Source organism: Bombina bombina, chromosome 4 (genome assembly GCF_027579735.1).
Source record: "Bombina bombina isolate aBomBom1 chromosome 4, aBomBom1.pri, whole genome shotgun sequence".
Lineage (NCBI taxonomy): Eukaryota > Metazoa > Chordata > Amphibia > Anura > Bombinatoridae > Bombina > Bombina bombina.
The window spans coordinates 978,457,381-978,475,200 of record NC_069502.1 but is presented as its reverse complement, the minus strand read 5'-3'; the positions used below and the strand labels follow the sequence as shown (position 1 = coordinate 978,475,200).

At 37.3% G+C, this 17,820-nt stretch overlaps 1 protein-coding gene across 1 annotated transcript in view; it reads right to left on the bottom strand.

The window, feature by feature from the left end:
- CFAP36 (cilia and flagella associated protein 36) overlaps positions 1 to 17,820 on the bottom strand; it is a 413,629-nt gene that overhangs the window by 356,683 nt on the left and 39,126 nt on the right. Inside the window, exon 2 of the mRNA XM_053712018.1 lies at positions 13,120 to 13,184. Within this exon, the coding sequence (XP_053567993.1) occupies positions 13,120 to 13,184 (65 nt within the window). The remainder of the gene's footprint in view (positions 1 to 13,119; positions 13,185 to 17,820) is intronic.

Genomic DNA, 17,820 nt, shown 5'->3' with positions numbered 1-17,820 from the left:
AGGGAGGGTAGATACCTCATCATTAAAGGCACTATTAATGGGGTAGAACTGGTCTTCTGCAATGTATATGCTCCAAATGAGCATCAAGAACAGTTCTTCACTAACTTATCCTACCATCTCACCAGTTGGAATACAGCTAGGATCTTCCTAGCAGGCGACTTCAATGTCTCTCTATATTCACAGTCCCAAACCCCAAGCACTCAACTCACTGCGGCCCAACATAGAATGAATAGGAAGGTTAACTCAATCTTTAAGACGATGGCAGGACACAACCTACTGGACACATGGAAAGCTTTATATGACATCACAGCCGACCACACATTTTTTTCCACAGCACACCGCAAATATTTTCGCTTACATTACATTTTTTCAAGTCAGATTCTGATAGCAAATGTGGTGTCTTCCTCTATTCATCCATGTGTGTGGTCCGACCATTCAATAGTCTCACTGAAGTTGAATGGGATTCTCCCATACAATAATACCAAAAGTTGGACGTTTGACCCTCTAACACTTAAAAACCCAAACCATAAAGAGACGGTACTTAGACACATGGAGGAATATTGGAATCTTAATACGAACACAGTAGACAATCCTATACAGGTGTGGGCAGCTCATAAATCGGTTATAAGAGGGATTTTAATTCAAACTAAATCCCACGCTAAACGTAAAGCAAAAACACTTTTTAATTCACTCCAACTGGATATAGCAAGTCTGGAGAAACGTCACAAACTTACCGGCTCGACTAGTCTCTACAAAACATTACAGGACAAACGACAGGCCCTAGACAAGTTACTTTCTGACCAATCGACCAGAGCAGGGCTTAGACTTCAATCTAAATACTTCCTATATGCAAATAAACCGGACAAATTCATGGCTCACAAAATCAGGAATCGAATTAGGGATATGTCTATCCCCTCCCTCTATAACTCACAGGGGATCCTGACTTCAAACCCCAGATATAGTTGATTCTTTTGCGACCTATTATGGATCTTTATATGACGGACAGAAAGTTCATAAAACAAAATTAATACAAAATTCCTTAGACGTCTTCCTAGAGGAGGCGGCCTTACCCAAGATTAGCCAACAAGAACTTGACTCACTTAACGCTGACATTACAGACAGGGAGGTCTTAGGGGTTCTTAAGGATTTAAAACCAGGCAAGGCGGCGGGCCCTGACGGTTTTCCAGGGGACTATTACAAATTATTTAAACCAACTCTCACTAAGCAAATCGTCCAATTCTGCAACTCCATTCTGAAAGGGCAGCTGATTCCATCTGAACTGTTAGATGCTAAAATTATAGTCCTCCCTAAACCAGGCAAAGATAGGACGTTATGTCAAAATTACAGGCCCATATCCCTAATAAACCAGGACCTAAAAATTTTCACAAAGATCCTGGCTAATCGACTCAAACCTTTGCTCCCCAAACTGGTCCACCCGGACCAAGTTGGCTTCATTCAGAACAGAGAAGCTCCAGACAATGTCAGGAGAATGGTGTCCCTGATAGACTACTTGCACGAAACAAAAACGCCTTCTCTGCTCCTTTCTCTGGATGCGGAGAAGGCGTTTGACAGAGTTGATTGGACATATATGCTGGCAGTATTAAATAAGATAGGCATCTCTGGGGAATTTATGAGCGCAATTCAAAGTATTTATTCCACCCCCTCAGCGAGTGTGAGAGCCATGGGTCACCAGTCGGAAAGATTTGCAGTCCTCAATGGTACCCGTCAGGGATGCCCTTTGTCCCCCCTACTGTTTGCACTTTGCATAGAACCTCTGGCCCAACACATTAGAAGATCCCCCGATATATCAGGCATTAAAATTAAACAGAGGGAATACAAACTTACACTCTTCGCTGATGATGTCCTCCTTTCCCTGTCTAGGCCACTAATAACACTGCCGAACCTCTACCATACCCTCAACTCCTTCTCTTCAATATCAAGTTATAAAGTTAACCTAGAGAAATGTGAAGCACTGCCAGTGCATCTCCCAGACCACACTAAAAAGCTGATAGAGGCTAACTTTGAATTTAAATGGGCCAAATACATTCTCAGATACCTAGGGATTAACCTTACCAAAAACTCAACAGAATTCGTATAGTGCAAATTACCCCCCCATGTACAAATCTATTAGACAAGACTTAAATAAATGGAGTAAATTAAGATTCTCATGGTTTGGTAGACTGTCGGCAGTCAAAATGATGATACTACCAAGGATCCTGTATTTATTCCGCACCTTACCGATCAGAATACCAACCCCAGACTTAGACGACCTCCAGAAGCGTATAAACAGTTTCATTAGAGGAATCAAAAAAGCTAGAATCCCTTCAGCAATACTTACTAGGAACAGACAACTGGGTGGGGTGGGGGCTCCAAACCTCAAACATTATTACCAAGCAGCTAGACTGGCACAGACAGCCCTTCTCAATGACCCTGACGGAGACATTATATGGACACAACTGGAATCAGATATCGCAGGGCTTATCCCACGCGATATGATTCTTTGGGACCCTAAACGGTACCTCTGTGATAGACTACATGATCAAACAATGGTCCAAGTTGACCACCTCTTTGGCTCTACTCCCCCTGCACTCCATTAAAACCACACTTACATGTCTAGTTAGGCAAGAACTGGCCCCCACTTTAAAGAAATGGGGAAACAGAGGACTTTACAGAATAGCAGACCTCATAGAAGGGGGCAAAGTGATGAGCTACACGCAACTACAAGATAAACTACAGCCAGTCAAATTAGATTGGTTTCTGTATTTACAACTTACTTCCATCATTCACCCTCTCTTGCCCTCCATTGCTAAAAACTTGCCCTCCACGTTAGAGAATCTGTGTAGTGCCACATCTAGGCCCAAGAACACCATCTCAAGGCTTTATCACGCAATCCAACTAGCCTCAGAAAACTCCAAACCCACCTTACAAATTAAATGGGAAAATGATATCAACAAGGAACTAGAGATCCAGGAATGGCACATAACTTTATTTAATGCAGGGAAAGGATTATTGAGTGCAGACATGCGGGAGAACTGCATTAAAACCAACTTTCGTTGGTATCTAACTCCACAGATAACCTCACACTCCTCCAGAAATAGATCTAGACTTTGTTATAGAGGCTGCGGAGAGGAAGGTGATTATAAACACATGTGGTGGGACTGCTCCTATACACACAGAGTATGGAACCAACTATCCCGGTTTCTAAGCCATATTTTAGATAGCCCAATCAATCTCACCATAGAACAAGCTTTACTCCACGTTAGACTTAGAGAATTTAATAAATACATCAACTTGTTTATCAATATAGCATGCACTGCTACTAGGGTTTGTATAGCCCGCCATTGGAAAGAGGGCGCCCCGTCTTGGGAAGAAATCAAACTCAAAATCAAATTTTATTACAACATGTCAGAACAGGCAGCCTTCTTCCTGGACACCCAAGAAACCTTTCAGAAGGTTTGGTATTATTGGATCTTACACAAAATGTCCTAATACACCAATCTAATTCAATAGAGTCCTTCACATAGAGCGTCCTATTCTTCGGAGTGCAGAGACCTCCCGACGTGTCAGGTAAAACATGGGTAAACAGGTGATACGTACAACCTATATATAATACGCTTTAAAAGCGGAGCGATGTGGTCAGGAGATATCCCCCTCTCTGTTTCTTGTTTCCCCCCTTTTCTTTACTTTACTTAATTCTTTCCTCTCTCTACCAATTCTTTATTACGCTGTTTCATTTCCTGGAAATATGTTGTTTGACTGGGTCAAGATGTTTTAAATTGTACCCAGAAACATTTCAGATTTAGCTTTAAGCTGGAGATCCTCCACTTCATTGACTTTTGTTTCGTAGGGAATGATGTTACCAGGTTTCTCGTGTAAAAATGACCTCATAATATATGACTTGGTAATTGGCTGATTCTATGTTTTGTAACTTTAATTATTTTGCTTACCATGTAATTTTTGAGAACCAGGATATGTATCATTTCGAATTGTCTTTCTTTTACCTTCTTTATGTTATTATGCTTTTATCACAAAATAATAAAAATTACTTTATCATAAAGTAAGTAAGCAACTAACCTTATGGAAAAAATATAAATGATCATAGGAGGCGATTTCAACTTAACTCTTAACAATCAAGTTGATAGGGCTAGAAACGCAACACAAGCCTTGCAGAAACCCGTTCACAATCAAAACATTCTAGGTGACTTCCTTCTTGACCACAATCTGATTGATGCATGGAGAACGATCAAACACACACGTGATTATGCATTTTATTCACCAGTACATAAATCTTATTCTAGGATTGATTACATCCTACTAAGTCAAATCCTAATCCCATTATTAACTACGGCAAACATTCATACTTGTCCCTGGTCTGATCACGCATTAGTGGAAGTGACCATAAACGGTATCACTAACCATAATAGAACACGAAATTGGGTCCTCAACCCCAGGCTACTGGGGGATCAGTTGATTGTCCAAAACATTCAGAAAAATATAACCCAGTTAATAGAAACCAACACAGGTACCACTACCAACCCACTATTCATATGGGGAGCCTTAAAGGCCTCAATCAGAGGAAATCTTATAGATGAGTCGTCCAAACTCAGTAAAGCTCACAGACAGATTAGAGATACTAAAAAGGGAGCTTGGAGATTTGAGACGTAGCGAAACTGACCACCCGCATAGGAAGACAGCCCAATTATTAAAACAAAAAAGCAAAGAGTTAGATAACCTACTGACGGAAGATGCTACCAGAACATTTAAATTATTAGACACCCATTATTTCATACACGCAAACAAGCCAGATACAATGTTAGCAAATAAATTAAAGGAAATTACGAGGGCTACTGCGGTACCCCAACTTCAAACTAAAAAAACGACTTTGTAAATTTGCTTAAAAAATCGGTTCAGTGTGCTGAATCTAACAGTTCATCTTGTTGTTTTGCAAAATCTCTTAAACATACTCTGGATCACAGGCTGAATAGGAACAGCTCAAGCTGCACTGGAACCACTGAACACCTCCCTGCAAAGTAGATTTGCATTCAGTGTTAAGACTCCTTCTCTTGCAAGGTTTTGTATCAACACAACTACTCCGGTTCACCAGTAGTTTAGGAACACCTCATGTGGCAGGTATCAGTTAAAGGGACCGTAAACATTCCTCATATGTGTATTTTTAATTTAAAGTCCTCCATGAAGAAATGTTTAAGATCTTAAAATGTATAGCATAAGCACTTTGGAAGCATTTTAAAATAAAGATTAAAATTGATCATATCAGAACTCCCCTGTTCGCCCATGAAGACGGAGCTTTTTTCTTTTCTTTTTGTGCTGTCAAACATTCTCAGACCAACCATATACAAATCCAGAGTGCACGTTCCCTCTTCCCCTGCGCATGCGTAATATGAGCAAGAAATATACTTTGTAAGTTATGTACACTATAGCTATTTATTCTTACCTTGTAATATCATTTGGCTCGAGTATTGCTCAATCGTACGTGTCGGTTTGATCAGTGCAATCGTAATGGAAAAAAAAAAAGGAGAAACTGTGTTATCTGAGCCGGCTATTAGTATTGCGCATGTGCAGTTGGAAAGGGAACGCACGCTTTGAAATTCATTGAAGATGTATGTTCGCTATCCCATTGGCTATGGAAGCCAAAATTGTGAAAAAGAAAAAAAAAGCTCCAGCTTCATGGCTGGACAAGGGGAACTATAAGATGGTAAATTTTAATCTTTTATTTTAAAACGCTTCCGTAGCGCTTTATGCTCTGCATTTTAAGATCTCAAATATATTTTCATTGAGGACTTTTTATTAAAGCACACATAAAAGGAACATTTACTGTCCCTTTAAGGAAAATCACTGAGGCCTCGGGATTCACTGAACTGCCTGTCAACTAACTCTCATTAGATTACACACTGCAGGTTCTGGACTGACCAAGGCCTTACATAAAGGTAAAGTCTGCATACTTTTTAAATTAACCTGCTTCACATTGTTTTTATATATAATAGATAGTGTGGTAGGAAGCCATCTTTCAAACTGTATTTAACTCAGGAGGGCTTTTTTCTACTAGATGGATTGTCATGATTTATGTTGTATCTGTTAAAACCAAACAGATAATATGAACTTTAACTATAAAAGTTAATCCTTCCTATGAATATCAACTTCTCTAAGTTACTAAAGACCAGTATAAGAACTACCTTTAAAGAAATAGTCTAGTCAAAACTAAAACTTTCATGATTCAGATAAAGCATGACATTTTAAGCAACTTTCTAATTTACTCCTGTTAAAAAAAAAAAAAAAAAAAAAATCTTCATTCTCTTGGTATCTTTATTTGAAAAAGCAAGAATGTAAGCTGGGCTGAACTAATTTTTGGTTCAGCACCTGGGTAGTGCTTGCTGATGGTGGCTACATTTAGACACCAATCAGCAAGTGCTATCCAGGTGCTAAACAAAAAATGGGCCGGCTCCTATACTTATATTCTTGCTTTTTCAAATAAAGATACCAAGAGAACGTAGAAAAATTGATAATGGGAGAAAATTAGAAAGTTGCTTAAAATTGCATGCTCTATCTGAATCATGAAAGTTTTAAATTTTGACTAGACTGTTTCTTTAAAGGTAGTTCTTATACTGGTCTTTAGTAACTTAGAGAAGTTGATATTCATAGGAAGGATTAACTTTTATAGTTAAAGTTCATATTATCTGTTTGGTTTTAACAGATACAACATAAATCATGACAATCCATCTATCTGAATCATTAAAGTTTAATTTTGACTAGACAATCCCTTTAAGTTGCACTGATACATTTAGTATCTTTCCTCTAGAGTCTACACACTTTCAATTGCAACACTGAAATTAAAAACATTTTGTTTTGGGGGGGCGGAGCCAACTACCTAAGCTGCCGGAAGCACGCTGCAAGAGTTCTGGCTCACAAGCCAGATATTAGGGGTAAAAATATAGCCTAATATATAAATTCACTACTGTACTAAAGATCCCTTCAAGATTTCTTCATAAAGTACCCTGCTAATCAAGTCTGGGCAACTATATATCACATTTACTCCTAATTTAAGCCTTATAACGCAGCCATGCAGATACAGGCTGCAGGCGCAGTCAATGGAAGATCGGAGATAGCCATAACAAGGCCTCCAGCACATAATACCCACACGGTAGATCAATATTTGCACCCAGCCTACTGAACCAAGCTATCGAAGCAGCCTTAGAAGCTATACCAGCTGCGGTTTTGATTTCTCTGAATAGGAAAATGGCGGCTGCAGAGGATTGGAAGTCACTAGCTTTAGGCTTTATCGAGGCCTCCTTCCGACTCATTGAAGCGCACCTGATTAGGGTTTTTGCTGAGCCAACCCATAGTTGTATACCTACTACCCAGACCGTACAAGGTAGCGGAATACACAATGTGGGAGAAAATATACTAGAGACAACCGCTGTCATGTATACTGTCGGTGCGTATGCAAAGCCGAACCAGCAGATTAAGGCTCAAAGATGGAGGAAAGTGGACCAGCGGAAATCCTGCTTTTCTTTTGTTCCTGGGAACCCCGGTTTACTTGGTTTCAGCTGTAGGACTGGAGTGGCATCGGAACTTAACCTACAGAGCGGCATGAAGCTGTTTTACCCTTATTCTCCGGAGGACTTGAGAGAGCCCCTGAACACTAGCAGTAGCGAGATGACCTGTTACCTGATCGCACAACCAGATCAGCCTATTGAGCTCCATGGGATGAGTGGAGATGTGTGTAGCTGGTCGTACAGCTAGCCTGAAGAATAATGTTCAGCCTTGCGATCTGGTGTGAGGATAAAAAATTCCTTTTATTGGTACACCGCCATCACTGCATTAGTGGGATTGCATGTGAAAATGGACATTCTACCATAAGTGTACAAGATGGACTTATTAGTGTCTTATTACAGATTAGCAACCTCATGATAGTCATTGACTTGATGCTCTGCATGAGGAGTACTGTTGCTACTAGATCCCATACAAGAACGGATTAGATCTGGCATAGGCTAAAACAATGTGTACTACATTTACTTTTTTCTGCAAAGTTATATAGACCCTGTGTTATTTTTGGTTTTGTTCATAAGTGCTTTAATGAGAGTTATGTTATCTAGCAAAATAGGTTTACCAATGTATAGGTTTACTATGAAGGATACCAGCTAAATAAGGGCTTTCTTTAAGGGAAATATCTACAGCTTAAATTACATAGCCCAGCATAAAGCATGTTTTGTAGTATTTCCCTTGACTTAGCTAACCTGCCAATTTTTATATGTGCTTGTCTGTTACCTATACCTGGAGAGGTTTTTTTAATATAGCGATATGCTATCATTCTTCTGCACATTATAACAGACTGCTTGCGGCCGTAGCAGTCATACAAGACCATATAGAAAGTTAACTTATCTATATATGTGTAGATCCTACATTAAACTACCTTAGACTCAGGAGACACTTATGACATAAATGTGGCAGAACAATATACAGACGAGTTATACAAATACCTAAAATAATAAAGCCTATTTCTACCGTTATACACAAACTGGTAACTTGAAGGTTTGTAGCAGACGCAATTAGTTGTGCTTCTATTAGCACAGCATTTGTTTTTTTAATATATTGTCTGTTCTTAAAGGGACACTGAATCCAAATTTTTATTTTATGATTCAGATGGAGCATGAAATTTTAAGCAACTTTCTAATTTACTCCTATTATCAAATTTTCTTTATTCTCTTGGTATCTTTATTTGAAATGCAAGAAAGTAAGTTTACATGCCGGCCCATTTTTGGTGAACAACCTGGGTTGTCCTTGCTGATTGGTGGATAAATTCATCCACCAATAAAAAAAGTGCTGTCCAGAGTGCTAAACCAAGAAAAAGCTTAGATGCCTTCTTTTTCAAATAAAGATAGCAAGAGAACGAAGAAAATTTGATAATAGGAGTAAATTAGAAAGTTGCTTAAAATTGCATGCTCTATCTGAATCACGAAAGAAAAAATTTGGGTTCAGTGTCCCTTTAAGGTTAAATCTTATTGTTATCCTGTGTTTTTAGTGTGTGACATGGTGTACAAAATTCATAGCCTGATGTTGTGGCCATCAACATACTTTACTTCAAAGCCTCTGACATACTTCTAGCTCAGGCTGGACCTGCATTACTGCTATTATTTATGGTCTAATTACTCACAGCATCTTAAATGAGCTACACAAACCATGTCAGCTCTGAGAGCAACTGTGCCAGGTATACATCCGTCCAATATGTAATCAGCTTATTTCTATTTTTCCCTTGGTAACTCATATGCTCATGAGACTTTATGCATGGACATGGCGCCTTGCAATGTTGAAGCTTGTTTATTCTGAGTCATGTTGCAACAGTTTGCCTTGTTTTTGTGTTGAGGCATGATTTTTTATTTTTTTTAGTATTTGCTACCTACCACACTTAAATAACCACCTTCCCCCTCCACATAATAAGCCTTCTAGATTAGGAGGACTACCTACGCGGTTTATCTCGCCTATACCGCAACCCTTACTACTCTCTTAATAGTAACTCTTGCATTTTATCATAGTGTTAACCTTATTTTCCCTACCTAGCACAGCAAGCCTGATCAGCATCACTTACAAGTTGAGTTTAAAGTTTTAAACCCAGAGGGTCCAAAAGTGGCCCTATATTATCAAATATCCTCCTTTCTCTGTCAATTTTAATATAGTAATAAAAGCCCAAAAGTGGCTTTAGTTTGCCAAAGGAGGTGACATATCCATTAACGTTTAATTACACAGAGGTTTCAACTACATAGGTCACAGATATCTATATAATTTAGTTATTTATGGCTTAAGACTTAGACGTTGCTTCACCTGCCGTGAAATTAACAATGTGCAAGTGATTTGTTTTTCGTTCTTTTTTTTTGAGTTTTAAAAGTCTGCAAAACTTTGATATTGATCTTTTGGATTTAAGCTCTACAATGTCTAGGGGATATGATCCTCTATGTATCTGGACCTCAACATTTTTGTTATGTTTTTGCCTTTGTATTACTTGAAAAACCTAATAAAAATTTGAAAAAAAAACAACAAACTTTTTGTTTCTGCTATATCTGCAGTTGAGGTTCTGACTCGGACAGTCAAGTCCAAAAGCAACTTTCCAATTTACTTTTATCACCAATTTGGCTTTGTTCTCTTGGTATTCTTAGTTGAAAGCTAAACCTAGGAGGTTCATGTGCTAATTTCTTAGACCTTGAAGGCCACCTCTAATCTAAATGCATTTTGATAGTTTTTCACCACTAGAGGGCGTTAGTTCATATGTTTCATATAGATAACATTGAGCTCATGCACGTGAATTTACCATGGAGTGAGCACTGATTGGCTAAAATGCAAGTCTGTAAAAAGAACTGAAATAAGGGGGCAGTCTTCAGAGGCTTAGATACAAGGTAATCACAGAGGTAAAATGTGTATTATAACTGTGTTGGTTATGCAAAACTGGGGAATGGGTAATAAAGCGATTATCTATCTTTTAAAACAACAAAAATTCTGGTGTTGACTGTCCCTTTAGTTACACTTCCACACAGTGGACGTACGGCAGTAAAATGCAGCCCCTTTACTTTCATAAATAAAATAGTGATCTGTTAGAGTAGATGGATCATAGGCTTGCTGTGTTGAGCTTGGCAAGTTCTTGTACCATGGAATAGACAGCAGTTTCAGCTTTGATAATTATATAGATCTTATCAAACTAGGGTTAATCATATTCCATACTCACTAATAGGGTTTTTAAACCCAATTAAAGCACCCAAGTTTAAAGGGACAGTCTAGGCCAAAATAAACTTTCATGATTCAGATAGAGAATGTAATTTTAAACAATTTTCCAATTTACTTTTATCACCAATTTTGCTTTGTACTCTTGGTATTCTTAGTTGAAAGCTTAACCTAGGAGGTTCATATGCTAATTTCGTATACCTTGAAGCCCACCTCTTTCAGATTGCATTTTAACAGTTTTTCACAACTAGAGGGTGTTAGTTCACGTATTTCATATAGATAACACTGTGCTTGTGCACGAGAAGTTATCTGGGAGCAGACACTGATTGGCTAGACTGCAAGTCTGTCAAAAGAACTGAAAACAGGGGCAGTTTGCAGAGGCTTAGATACAAGATAATCACAGAGGTTGAAAGTATATTATTATAACTGTGTTGGTTATGCAAAACTGGGAAATGGGTAATAAAGGGATTATCTATCTTTTAAAACAATAAAAATTCTGGTGTAGACTGTCCCTTTAAAATGTGAATTTATATTTCAAGTGCAGTGTGTTTTCCCTGTTGCTGCTTTGGGCGGCTATACAGTCTTTGTGACCTTATTCTATTTGTGCCCAAATATATTGATGTCTCCACTGCTAAGGCTATGCTGCAGCGTAAGCCCGTCCCCTTTCCTCCAGGTCAGACTCTGAACCAATAGCTGTTTGCTCTAAAGCCCCTCCCCCTATTTTTTGAGATTCTAACTCCTCATCCTTTGAGTCTGATGCCCCTAGACCCTGTAAATGCAACTAGAAGTCTCAATCTCTTTAAGCCTCAAGTAAAGGTTAAAAGCTCTCTACAGCAAGCAATTTGCTCCTTCCCGGGCATAACCAATAGGGGTGATAGAACCACTTTCCACCAGAGGTTAAGGTGGTTAAAAGAACACTTTGCCCTGAGGGTTTTTCTACAGGGCATCAGAATAAGTAGATTTTTTATTCAGATGACTACACTCAAGATTTTTATCCCGACCTGGACTAGGAATGGAGCAAATTTTCTGATGAGGGTCCTTCCATTTATCAGGCTGGCACTTCGGGATTTCTGGGTGTAAATCAGTTTTCTGAGTGGTCCCTTCCTCCTCACCTCTCTAAATTTTTGCAGAGACATCTCAGAAAACCATTTGATCTGGAAGATCTTAAACTCCAAGCCAAATGGTGCAGACCCTCCCTTCCTGTGAAGGAGTCTCTCACTCTTGAATTCGACTCCAACCTTGTTACGTTTCTTACCAAAAAGGGTAGGAATCTCCAAGGTGTCCAAGATAACGTTTTAGATATTTCAGGTTCCTTAGTCCAGCCCTTGCACCTCTCGGACAAAGCTCTTCTCTCCGGCTCCCTCTGGACCCCTTAACAAATGGTCATTTTGCACCTTATGCCTTCTTGGAAATTCCAATGTAGCTCTATCTAGTGAGCGCAGTCGATCAGCGCTTATGTGCAAAGATCCCAAGTTTGCTGTTCTTGGGGTAGAGGAAGCAGGGCCTTCTGCCAAAGGTTTACTTTTCGGAGACTCCTTTTTGACCATCATGAGGCACTATGTGTCTACTTTCACATTCATTGACAAAATTCAAGCTTCCCTTATAAAGCTTTTTCCACTACATGTTTTGGCAGGGCTGGCAGATTCAGGGTCATCTGCCCAACTGACAACACTTGTTACTTTGTTTAAATTGTTTTCTCTTGGGTTGTCTCAGCTGAGGTTTAGAATTCAATAAAAATATGATGCAAAATATTTGCCTCCTGACACTAATAAAATAGAGATTATTTAGGCATCAAGGCTAGAATAATCTGAATTATGGTTTAGAATCCAATCTAAATTCCAAGCAGGTGCATAGTAGAATTGGTCAGATCAATGTAATTTATCATATGCCTGGTTCAACACAATAGGTCAGACACCATTATATAGAGAGACATTTAATTTTCAACTATATTTAGCGGATAGAACATACAGTTTCATCTAATTAGCCAATCACAAGAGACAAATGCATGCAGGCACCAATCAGCAGCTAGCTCCCATTAGAAGTGAATGTAAAAGTGTCTTAAAATGACATGTTCAAAACTCCGTCTCACTGAGGTGCTACAATGAGAAATTCTAAGTGTTCATCAAATATGTTGGAGAAATAACATTGGGATCATCATTTACATTTCCTATAATGGATTTTTAGATATCTAAAAAACAAACAAAAAAAAAAAAAAAACTGAAAATTCCAAACCCTTTGGTTTCAATCTGTTCAAAAGGTGTTATTTCCGTCCATGTCTAAAACTGTTGCAGCACCTGTAAACTGTAGCAGAGATATAATCTATAAAGCATATGGTTGACCATTTTCAATACTAGTAAAGTAATAAAATAGTTAAAACGTGTAGAAAATATTTACCAGTTCCTTGTACTCGTTGTGAACCTCTGTGTATGATAATTTGTTCTCGTCTTCATCATCAAAAACTGAAAATAGAAAGTTTAAAGTCTTTAAATTTTCAAAACAAAACTGATCATATCCAAACTACATTATGCAGATATACTGGGGTTGAAAAGTTATGCAAAACCTAGGAGCCAATTGGAATGTTTAAGTGTTATAAAAACTCAAACCATCATGAATATTTTACTCAGTATGATTACCATGCATCCTGTAAGCAATAACGAATAGAATTCAGAATTACAACTTATATTTAGAGAGCATAAAAACATAAATTATGCAATCCTGATAATTTCATTTCCATCGAGGGGAGGAGAGTCCACGGCTTCATTCATTACTATTGGGAATTAAGAACCTGGCCACCAGGAGGAGGCAAAGACACCCCAGCCAAAGGCTTAAAATACCTCTCCCACTTCCCTCATCCCCAGTCATTCTGCCGAGGGAACCAGGAATAGTAGGAGAAATATCAGGGTAAAAAAGGTGCCAGAAGATTAATTAATTTAGGGCCGCCCTAAATTAGCCGTGGACTCTCCTCCCCTCGATGGAAATGAAATTATCAGGTAAGCATAATTTATGTTTTCCATCTAAAGGGGAGGAGAGTCCACGGCTTCATTCATTACTATTGGGAACCAATACCCAAGCTCTAGAGGACACTGAATGAAACTGGGAGGGTAAAAGGTGGACCCTAATCTGAGGGCACCACAGCCTGCAAAACCTCTCTCCCCAAAACAGCTTCCACAGAAGCAAAAACGTCAAATTTGTAAAACTTTGTAAAAGTGTTTAAGGAGGACCGGGTAGCCGTCTTACAAATTTGCTCCATAGAGGCCTCATTCTTGAAGGCCCAAGACAAAGCCACAGCTCTAGTTAAATGAGCCGTAATCCTCTGAGGAGGCTTATGTCCCGCTGTCTCATAAGCGAAGCAAATCAAGCTCCTCAATCAAAAAGTAGCAGAGGCCCTTTGTGCTTCCCAGAATACACCCCAAAAAGAGATGTACACTGTCTTTAATGTAACAAGCCAAAATGTATCATGTGTCCGTATGTTAAAAGAGGTGATACGTTTTTTTAATTATAATGGATCTACTCAATATAGTATGAGGTATAGATGTAATTGTCAATCTACTTATACAGTCTATTTATTGTCCTGTAAATGTGATTTAATTTACGTTGGGCGCACCAAAAGGAAAACAAGTAAAAGATTCAGTGAACATTTATACAATATTAAAACGGAGTTTGATAAACAGTGTGCCAGTACATTTTACTAATGTACATGGAAGTGACCCTAGAGGTTTAAATATCCAGATTATAGATTGGGTCACTCCAGGGACAAGCAATAGATTACTTCAACTCCGAAAGCGAGAGACTGAATGGATTTTCAGGTTGAAAAGCTTATCACCTTTAGGACTCAATGTTGATTTGGATGTACAGGCATTTATATAATGTATTCAATATTGGAGTTTGGTTTCTTAGATATGACCATTTTAGTATCTATTACAACAGTTGTTTTCTATGTATTAAGTGGTATGTGATGTATCAAGGGATGTATTAAGTGATACATTATGAACTGTGCCTTTGATTTTTTAAAGATATTTAGTGTTGTTGTATATGAATTGCTGTATTTTATATTGTGTATTTTATACTTTTTATTATATTTTTTATATATATATATTTATGATGATTTTGAAATTGTATAAATATGAATTATTGTCTAATATTGGTGGATTAACTGACCCATCACCACTTGGACTTTATTCACAATAATCCAGTTGTTGTTAACTGTATGTATGTAAGAAAACTGATCAATTAACACCGCCCATCTTGTGGCTATATAATCAGACTCCTTTCAAACAAATGTATCACTCTTGAGAAAGCCAGGGCATTCAACTGGCAAAACGAGTAGAGTTTACTTTTGTCCTCATTAAGGATCCGTAGGAAGGTGTTTGACGGGACGTCAGCGATCTTGCAAATTGTTGCCGGCGGGGACTTTGAAACGGAGATCATTTGTCTTGCTTGAACAGAGGACTTACTTTTGCAAGTTCATCGTATCTTCCTGCCGAATCTACACATATTTATGGGCCTGTTTGTTTCTATTGTCTAGTGAGTATGATACTACTAGCGTGTCTTTGTATCAATTTTGAATAAATACTGCCTTGAATCGAGGATTGCACTGTCTTCCTTGTATTTTCTAGCTCCTATGATTTTTGCATCGGTGCACAAGAAACCCACGGATTTATGAACAGCGGCATTCTGACACTGATTCAACTGTTGTTCTAACATGAATCAATAATATTTACAAGTTTTCTATCATATTCCAGGATACACGGTGATAATTGTTGTTTAGCGCTGCAAATATTTTTTCTTTGGTATTTGTGTGTATTATATGTTTCTTATATTGCATAAGCTTTTGACAGTGAGTTTAATAATTCTTTTGTATGTATTTATATTTATTTCATTGCATTATTGTATCTTTGTTGTACAATATTGTACATTATTGTATGCTATTATATATTTTATATTTCTTTTGAAACTACACTTTTTTTGAAACAACTTTTTTTTTTTTATATATATATATATATATATATATATATATATATATATATATATATATATATATATATATATATATATATATATATATATATATATATATATATATATATATATATATATATATATATATATATATATATTCTTTTTATTTATTTTAAAAGTATATTTGGCTTATGAAGAGAGGTTTGGGGACTTTAAGTCCCGGTCTAGCATACAGAGATCGGTTAATCTCATGGAGAGTGGAGATAACAACATTAACATAAATAATGAATTACCTTTAGATCTGTTTAGGAAATTGGAAGACTTGTTGGATAAAGATATCAGAGAATGGCAAGATTTATTATTGCTTGATAATTACATACTTTATGACATAATCCCTAGGGGCCTCAGATTTTATAAGAAGCCACTTTTTAAACTTGATGAAGTAGAATTTAGCACAGATTGGGATACATCTTTTCACACCTGTTCCATCACTCTTATCAAAATATAAATTAGTTATAGGGAATTCAGATTAAAAAAATTGGAGGATGAAATCAAAGGGGCTATTGACAAAGTTCAACCCTTTAGCGAGATAGAGGAATGGAAAAGTTTTAACACAAATATACAAAATAGGACGGCTAAACTTGAAAGGGAAATCAAAGTTAAAAAAACAGAATAAATTGATGCGGAATGTTCAGGATTATAAAGATGAATTGGTCCACACTTACAATAAGAACCTTGTTGTTACCCCTGATTTAGATACACCAGCTAACTGCAATATCTTACCAGTGAAAAGTGGAGTCCGGTCTAATATGACTAATAAAGGGAATATAAGAGACGTGTTCTCCCACCAACAACTTTAATTATGGTAATAAGAATGGGGATGAAGGGAATAAAAATTGCCACTATAATAGAAATCGGAACCATGTATATAATTCAGGGACTAATCATACCATCAGACATCAGACTAATTTTGCAGACAAAAAAATCCAATGCTAGAACGGCTACTTACAGGACATCCTTTATTTATTTAAAAATAAAAAGTTAAACCAACGAGGGCATAAATACAACAAGGTGAATTAAAAACAAAGACATGAGGCACACATCCCCTCACACAGGACGCGTTTTGGGTAACCCCGTACTCACAGATAGTGGAGGCGGGTGTACCTTGATAATTATACCTTAGTATCAGACTAATTTATCATGGCAACCTGTCAATAGGAACTTTTCCAATTATAGGGCAAATACATTCACTAACACTAACAAAATATATATATAAAAATACACAGAACTCGAATCATAGAGGATACCATAATAGAGTATCAACGAATCATAATAATCAATATAGGGATTCATTCTTATCTGTAAATAGATATGAAGCATTTAATAAAGATATTACCCCATTTACCCCCAAAGGGTAAATTTGGCACATATTGGGTGCTAAACCTAAATCCTCAGTATCAACTCATTTTTTGGAGAATGGACAGGGAAATTCCAACAGGAACAGAAATGTGTCTTGGGGAGAAGAGAGACCTATAAATTGGGAGACAAGAGAGAGACCTCAAAAAAGAGCCTTAGAACTAGACGAGGAACAAGGAGGATCTAGAATACAGAGGGGGAAACAGAAGAAGGATGAACAAGAACAAATGAAAAAAAGAGATTATCAATATTTCAGATGTAGAATTGTCAAATGTCGATATAAAGTTATTAGGGAAAGGTTTAAACTAAATCTAGACCCAAAAAATTTGAGGTCTATATGAGACATACAAAAATATGTCCGTAAGATGACCTTAAAAAGATATTTTATGAAAGATAATATTAGTTATGAAAGACCAAATAATAACTATATTGAAAGTAGTGATCTATCATCTTTGCAAATCTTAAAAGAGTTGGACACTGATAATGTATCTCCCTTAGTAACTCAGGGTGATGAATCTGAAATTTTAATAGCTTTTAATTCTCTTTTAGATTTGTCTATATATGAGGAAGAACGACAAATAAGACATACTGATTTTAAAGGCCAATCACACTTTTTTTCCTGTTAATATGCAGGTGAGCCTATAAGATCTTAGGAGATTTATCTACATATAGATCCCTCAAATTTAATCCAACCCAAAATTTTTCCAAAAAATTTGAATT